Source organism: Colias croceus, chromosome 10 (genome assembly GCF_905220415.1).
Source record: "Colias croceus chromosome 10, ilColCroc2.1".
Lineage (NCBI taxonomy): Eukaryota > Metazoa > Arthropoda > Insecta > Lepidoptera > Pieridae > Colias > Colias croceus.
In genome coordinates this window covers 927511-936065 of record NC_059546.1, presented here as the reverse complement: position 1 = coordinate 936065, position 8555 = coordinate 927511, and the positions used below count along the sequence as shown (strand labels likewise).

The window sequence follows — 8555 nt, the reverse complement described above, 5'->3', positions numbered from 1 at the left end:
TAGCCCAGTCATACATACAGACAGACAGGCAAAAATAATAAAAACGATATTGTTGGCTTAAATGTCGATTGTAGATTACGCCCCAAGTATTCTTTAAAAAAAATATTAAATGTACAGTTTTGAATTTCCCAAAAAAAATTTTTATATGTAGGGGAGCGGGGGGCACGTTGTTACAATTTTTAGATAATTATTAATATCACAAAAGCTATCAAATAATGTATACATTTTATTGCTTTTATCATTAGTATGTCTATTCAGCTAGTAGAATAGCATTGGAAAAATATTAAAATTAACGTAATTTTTCTCATAATAGAGAATTATTGAAATAAGTCGATTGGAACAACTTACCCCTGACTTAGGGCTAGTTGTTACAGCTTCGGGGTACGATGTTACAGTAGGTAAATAAACAAAATGAACAATAATAAATCACTTATTTTTTATTATTTCAAAACGTCATGAATAAAAGAGACTATTTTGAACGGTCGTATAGCATTTATAAACTATTTTAATATCTATATCGTAATTTTCCAACTTTTTAACAGTAATAATCACATAACTTTGGCAGGAACTTTCTTGAATCTTATATAAAACACTTTTTCATTACTGAATTAGAAAACTTCGTCAGTAAATACTAACATGTAATAAATTATTTATACTTTTTTAACTTGGCACTTCAGTCAAGCTAAAATCTACTACTACATTTTGCTTTCTTTACGAATGCTCGTTTTATTCTGCAGTACTTCTGTCGCAGCAGATTCATAAACTTCTTGACTAGTTGTACCTCTTTCCGCTTTTCTTTTATAGTTTATCATTCTAAAAAAAACATTGAGTATTTAGAATTAAAAAATAATTGAAAGATGAACCATTGTTTTAAAAAGCAAGAATGCGCCCGTCGGAACGAAAGCTTCAATTTGTTCCATTTATTCTAATTTTTAAGTACCTACTGCGTAGTCATTTCTAAATGATACTAAATGAGATGAACGATAATACAAGGTCTGAGGCAAGTCTTTACATGTAACAACCTACCCCGAAAAATTGTAACAACCTGCCCCATGGTACGTTTTTTAATTAAAATTAAAGCCGCCATTAATGGATATCAATAGCAGAATAAAACGCTATTACAAATTAAAACTTGATACATTATGAACGTTCGAGGTGAAAAAAATTTAGAGAATAACAAATATAGACAGCAGGAATCAAAAATTTCGTAAAAGATTTTGTTACTTTCTTGATGGAAATCGAGACACGTGCACATAACCTAACAGTTTGCCGCTCGGCGGGTCACTGATTGTTTTTTTGCAACGCACTATGTTATAACGAAACAAATGAGTCCACTTACGTCTACCAAAGAGTTAAAAATCCCGGTAAAAAATGCGTGTAACTTCTTACCCCTGTAACAACAAGCCCCCCGCTCCCCTAAAGATTAGAATTTTTCTAGAAGCACTTTTGCATCGTTATAACTTGTTCGTCTCTCACGCGTCCTACTATAAAATACAGATTTAGTTACGCGCGAATAACGTGCGTAGGACGTGCGAAGGTTTAATATTTACTACATGTTCGTTGTTCGCTTCGCTGTTCGCTCGAAAGTGTGAATGCGGCATAAGGAAATTACAAAATATTCATTTAGATCTCGTCTAGGTATCGATTGGTTATGCGAGTGCTTTAAATTTAACATTAGTTTAGATTTTCGCCATATGATATGATTTATTGTAATAATAGTTTGTGAAGATTGAATAATTTTCAGTGAAATAAATTCGGAAATAGAAATAGTATGAGTTACCTATTTCTCTTTAATAATTAATATAGTTAAACTCACATTAAATGCCATGGATACTTCGTTATACAGGATGTGTTTAATTTTGCCTAAGTAATAAAAAACTTTTTTTTTTATCATCAAAACATTATGCTTGTTTGTTTATTCTGTACCCTAATATAAATTAAAAATTATTGTTATTGGTTTGTGTTCAAATTAAGATAAGATTTTACGTAAAGTTCCTAATTGGTATTAAAAGAGGTGTACGAATATATAAGTATAATTCCTACAGTGAAGTATTTTTATTTTTTGTTTAATTGATGATACGTAATCAAAATGAGACTCGACTCGTATTTTTTGGTTTTATGGCATTCAAATGCTTTATAAATATAAATTTATAAAGAATAGAAAAAATAGAATAAATTCGATTGCTCTGGCGGGTCACGAGTGGCTGAGTTGGTCAGGCATCCGCCCCGGAATCGCGCGAAAGGATGCGGGTTCGAGTCCCGCCTCGTGATCGAATTTTTTCTATTCTTTATAAATTTATAAAATGAGACTCTTCATTCGAAGTAATAAAAAGAATAAATATCTATAAAATAATATAATATTATGTGTATTAAATAGAATACAGTATTGCTTTATTTCATACAAAATGCATAAAGGCCTATTCAAATTAGAGCGGTATCCGCTACTGCCGTGGGTAGCGGTATCCAGCGGTATCCCGATGGCACGCGATAAATCTATTACGTAGTATAATAGAGACTAATCGCGTAGGTACACCGATCGGTACGCGATTAGAGCCATCGGGAGAACGCTACCCACGACACGGTAGCGGATACCGCTCTAATCTGAACAGGCCTTAACACTATACTTAATGTATAGGCCATAAAATATAACTACATTGGATAATATTTATTATTATTTATTATTTTTATATCTTTAAACGAGCTGTCGATAAACGATTGTAAAAATATTCGAACGATCTATAGAATTATATTAGTTAGATAATTTATTGAAATAAGTGAATAATAATTCCCGTACAAACATGTAATAACTGTATTTAACCTTATTGTATGTTGCTTACTTATTAATATATTTGTGCCATAGGTGTCTTAATTATTTGGTTATATAAGTACAATATAGTACTTATATAAGTACAATATATTATATACAGGGTGACCCGAATATGTTGTATTATGTTTGTTTCATGGAACTCATAGTTTTAAGTAGAGCCGAGTGGGACACCCTGTATACGGAAGATTTTTATAATAAGTTAACTAAATAAGTAATATGTATCTGAACGAATATTACACGACTTAATTCACTTAACAACTACCTACAACTACTAATCTTTGTTTAACCACTTAAATTTTTAGATTTGAAATTGACTGACTTTTCAAAAATATTTTAAATCTAAGGATAATCAATTTAAAATGATCCGTATCCTTTAAATCGTTTTGTTCAATCATTCATTTTGAATTTCTTATATTTCTTTTATAATACTTGCTTGATGTATAATTCTCTAGAGAAGTATTAAATATGTTTATGTACAAACTTTAAAATGTAACTTTAAACTAACTCAAACATACTCCAATAACCTAAGTTATAAATGTTTATTTTTTAACAATTTTTGTTAGTAGGTTAAGTTGATCGTGATTGAAAATATGTATTTTAATTTTTTTAGAATTATATATTTAAAAATAAAACCTTTTGAAAGACTAGTATAGATATCTTTCTATTTTTAATGTCGTATGGTTTCAATAAGTAGCCTTATTTATGCTTTTTTATTAACTTACTATAAAAAATACGTATTTTCAGTCACATTAAAATGTAAGTCTAGGACACGCTGGTGATCGTTTGATAAAATAAATTTCCCACTTATTATGTTCGAACTAGTTATTTTTATAGACAGGGGAAACTTAAACTTTATTGATAATTATTATGATTATTTAGAATGTTCAAAATATAGGGGAATAACGGCGAAATCAATGCTTACTAAAACGTTATTACAATGTAAAATATATTAAATATTATTTCAACATAATTATTGTTTTTTTTCTATGTTAATACGTAATGAACACTCAGACCATCCTATGTTTTTACAATCTCCTTACTCAGTGAGATTATGTCTATCAAAATTATGCATTATTATTCATTCGATCACCCTAGTTATTAATTAGACGTAGCTTAGAATAATCTGTACTTAGTCTCACTGTGATAGTCGTAATTTATTAAATTATTGTAAAATAACAAAATATGTTATATCGAGAGTACAACTATTGCTAATGTTTGTTGTTAATTTGATGAATATTTTTGTAATAAAGTCTTAACGAAGAATATGTGTTTTATTAATAATACCTACACCTAATCTTTACATGTAACCGTAATTTTATAATGTATAAGAAGATTTACCAAATTTACGTTTAGTACCTACTCTATTCTTAGTAGGATATCGAGAAGTCTTTTAAGTAGTTTGGATAGAAATGTTTTAAATTTTTAGCTTTTTATCTAGTTCGATTCCCGGACTAAGTGAGTATTTAAATGCTATTGCTGATTAAAAATAAACGAATGTTTCCGAAAAAATCATATCGACAGTAAGTAGGTACCTATTTAAAGAATGTTCCTCCAGGCCCATTCAAACTTTTCACCCTGTATAAAAAATAAAGTATGTAATAAACCTATTAAGTAAAAATCAAACAAACAAATTTTTATAACATCTCTTACTTACTTTACTTACTTACTAGAGTGGCGCAGGGACAAAAAGTGAGTCTTGGCCTCCGACAATAAGAGCCTCCATTTGACTCTATTTTATATCATCAACGCAACAAATTTAAAACAGCACAGCACGGGTTCAAAGCTAGTATATTCCCTTATCTATGTCCCTTGACTCTTAGAACTTGACATGCACTAATCTAGTGCTTGCACTGATGCGATTTAGATATGATGTGTCGTGTTTATTTCATTTTCTTACTTCTTAGTTATGTGCATTGTAAGGTGAGTGCAGATTGTTAATAAAAAAAAAAATACTATGTACCTAGAGATATAAATATACTTAACAATTGATATAATATTTTCTGATTTAACTTAGTTGTTATGATAAAATAAAGATTAGGGAAGGATGCAAAAATAAAACAAATAAATGATTCTAACAACTTCTTTATTTATCATTTCACATTTGATTATTTTAAAACTTCAAAATAATACAGAAAAAATATCCTACTAATATTTAAAACGCAAACTAGTTAGTTATGCAAAAGTTTCAAATTGCCATTTCGCGCGAAAACCATTAAACGGATTTGATTATAGATACTTGTCGCCAGAATAACCAGAAGTCCAGAAGAACCTAGAGTCAACTAGTTCTTCCATAGTTATAAACAAATAATTTTTCGAAACACTAATATGTTGCCAATTCCCAGATTGCACCAGCAACCATATCGGAAACATTACTCAAATACGAACAATATATAAAATCATCCCACGACCTCGACAAGAGTGACAAAGTTCTTCTGAAGAGCTGGGCCATGGAAAATCAGGTGTTCCTGGTCAATGTGACGTCACATTATAGACTGGATATGACCAGGCATAAGGAACACAGCTTTAACACTAATGTGGTTAGCCAGAATGTATGTTACTATAATTATTTTTGGAACAGTAGCATGTAAGTTAGTCTAGAAGTAGGTATGTGCGAAAGTATGCATGGATAGATAGATTTTTGTTATTTATTATAAAGATGTTGATGTAATTTCGCAGTCTAATGTAATTTGGTACCTTCAGCCCTACAATGACCATAATATTATATAAGATAGAGCGAAAACCAGTTATTCCTATAAAACTGATAACGAAACATTTTACTGATAACAAATCTATGATCTATTATTGATATATACCTAAGCAATGTTTTATGAATCCTTTTCAATTTTTTTTTCATTGAATCTGTCCTAAGACCTACTCTGTAATTATTTTATCAGTGGCTCGATTGCCTATCCCTACACGAGAAGGAAATAAGGAAATCGGAAAGTACGTACTATGAGAGTGAAAAGGAATGTCTCAAAGTAGCCAGTGTTGCTGATAATGCTGAAAGGAAAGCTGTTCATCAGGTTGCTAAGGAGGTCAGGGAACATAGTAAATTGATTATTTTTTTTGTAGTTATAGCAAAAAGAAACCCAAGATTTTTTTAAGAAGAAAACATCGATCACTGAGCGTGATTCGATCCGTGATGGATTTTTTTTTATTTAAAAAACTTCTCATTTTTATAGCATTTGAATAAGTACCAATTAGAACTAAAATATTATATAAAAATAGCACTTACACGTTAAATTATTTAAAACCTTTTCAGTAGGTTATAGAGTATAGCTAGATTTTTATGGAATCACTAAGTTTTTATAAATAAATTTGATATGGATTCCAAGAAAGAAGTAAAACTTAGTTCTTCGATGTTAGTTATTATAGTGTAATAGGCTCATTGAAATTTTGGATTTGATTCATTTAAAGTAATATTTTTAGATAAAAAAATGGCGGAAAAGCTACAGATATTTGGCTAATCAGTGTCACCAGGATAATCCGGGGAATGAAGAGGCTGTTGGATTGTGTTTAGTCGAATATGTAAGTACATTACATTCAGTTAGACCGTATAGACGAGTGTAAAAGCCAGTATTTTATATGTTAATATCTAGTATCAGATAAGTACATAGTCAGTTTGACTAAAACTAGGAATATAACATTCTTTAGTATGTACCTAGATACTGCTCAATTTATATCCTAAACTAGCTTACCGCCCGCGGCTTCGCCCGCTTTCTCTAAAACGATTTGAGATTTAAACTATCCTATCTCTCAAGTTGGATCGAACTGCACATTGTGTGTGAATTTTATTATAATCGGTTAAGTGGTTTAGGAGTCCATTGAGGACAAACATTGTGACACGAGATTTATATATATTAAGATTACTTAGCTAAATTACTACAAAAATACCATTGAAATATGCTTCAAATCTTACCTACTTGAATCTTTTTTCTAGATGCAGCGAGACAACTTCGACATAGCTTTTCAACGGCTAATCAATTTGAAACATAAAGCGATGGGCGATTTGTACCTTAAAATGGTGTATGCTTCGTTCAGTTTGGAAGAGTGTTTAAAATCATCTTTATCTCAATATCTAAATACAGTTAGAAGTATTATGGATAACTTGAATATATGTTATGATATGAAGAATAAAAATAGTGCAAAATATTTAGTGTTTTATTGCTTTTCCTTCTTCTTAGGGCCGATTTTACAATTTTGGTTGAAAATTATCCGTCCACTAAAATATTAGTCAGTAATATAAAAAATGTCACATGAAAATATCAGAGATGGGAAATTAGCACATTTTTGTAATGCTTGTTTAATACAATAGTCCACGACATTGAGTTACACAGGCCCATGTTGAAAAAGTTATGGGTCATTTGAACCACCAAGCGACCTATCTAGAACGATATATGAGCATAAAATAATAAGATTCAGCACTATGACGTCACTTGTAAGCTGTCCAACTGAGTGTAGATGAGAATTGGAAAGTACAGGTAGAGATTTTTTCCCCTTGTCTCCATGATTTTTGTACGGCGTTGCGGAATAAAGGATTAAAAGCAGTATAGAAATAGTATGACACAGATGCCATAGAGGTAAATCAAGAATTATTTTCAAAAATAAAACAACACAAATAGAAAAATCATCATTTATTCATTAATATCAAAGTGGTATCAAATACTTCGTTGTAAATGTACGTATGAAATATGTACAAAAATACTTATTATAGTATAAAATCTTATCTAAAAATATATTCTATTACATACTTTGTACAATATTTTGATTTTGAAATTCATAGACCATGAAAAATTTATAGATTTCATTGGTCGCTTAGTTTCCTGGTCGATGAATTTATTTTATTAATACAATTTTATGGCAATCTATTTTTGTAAATATGTATTCAGAAAAGTTTACACATTGAAAAATAATTCGATTTTGACACACCACACGTAAATATTCGAAAATATATGTATAATTGAAAAAAATATATGTAAATCATTAAAAATCGATTCATTAAATAATACCGTAAACTTTAATAAAAAAAAAATAATTTAAAATACATCATGGCTAAGATTTTGAGATTCTGTAAAAAATATCACAAAATTATTGTCTTGTGTTAGAAACGCGTAGAAAAATATTCATATAAGTAAAAATTGATACAAAAATTATCTATAATATTAAACTAAATATACAAATATATACTATAGGAGTATTTATACAATTAATGAACGTTGACGACGTATTACTGGTGACTAAAGATCAAAATTTGGTAGAAACAAGAAAGTAAGGAGCATTTAAAACGTATGGTTTTTAAAATAGAAATAAGTAAAGAAAATGTATAGTAATAATGTCGCATTACGAACATAATAAAATAATATTTAAATTATTACCACAAATGATACGATTTCTGTGTTGAGTATTCTATAAGAGTATTAACCGACTTCCAAAAAAAGGAGGTTCATAATTCGGCCGGTAAATTTTTCATGACACATAGTTTTTAACAAATAGAAATGTATGACACAATATATTGCAATTTGTACTATGATTAATCTGATATATCACACTTGGCAATATTAAAAAAAAAATCTATTTTTATTTTATGCAAAACAGGATTTTTAAAGTGAAACTTTTATTACATCGTCTCAAACTTTTTGGTCTGTGTAGCGCATGTCGCGTGACGCACGATACGTACGATAATTATCGTACAAATACGATAATTTTTAGTTAAATGTCTAGCGTGAAA

At 29.6% G+C, this 8555-nt stretch overlaps 1 protein-coding gene across 1 annotated transcript; it reads left to right on the top strand.

Moving 5' to 3' along the window:
* The first annotated feature begins 4687 nt into the window (after nt 1-4687).
* Nucleotides 4688-7061, top strand: LOC123695175. The gene is made up of 5 exons (XM_045640935.1): nt 4688-4747; nt 5170-5364; nt 5722-5862; nt 6257-6355; nt 6768-7061. Exons 1-5 carry the CDS (start codon nt 4694-4696, stop codon nt 7059-7061), a joined length of 783 nt encoding a protein of 260 aa, XP_045496891.1. The 5' UTR covers nt 4688-4693.
* Nucleotides 7062-8555: the final 1494 nt, after the last annotated feature.

Bases quoted from the DNA above. Each gene is read 5' to 3' on its own strand.
- LOC123695175 (XM_045640935.1), top strand. From the start codon at position 4,694: ATGATGTGTCGTGTTTATTTCATTTTCTTACTTCTTAGTTATGTGCAT. The intron at 5,365-5,721 runs GTTAGCCAGAAT...TTATTTTATCAG, and splicing joins ACAGCTTTAACACTAATGTG to TGGCTCGATTGCCTATCCCT. The intron at 5,863-6,256 runs GTCAGGGAACAT...TAATATTTTTAG, and splicing joins TTCATCAGGTTGCTAAGGAG to ATAAAAAAATGGCGGAAAAG.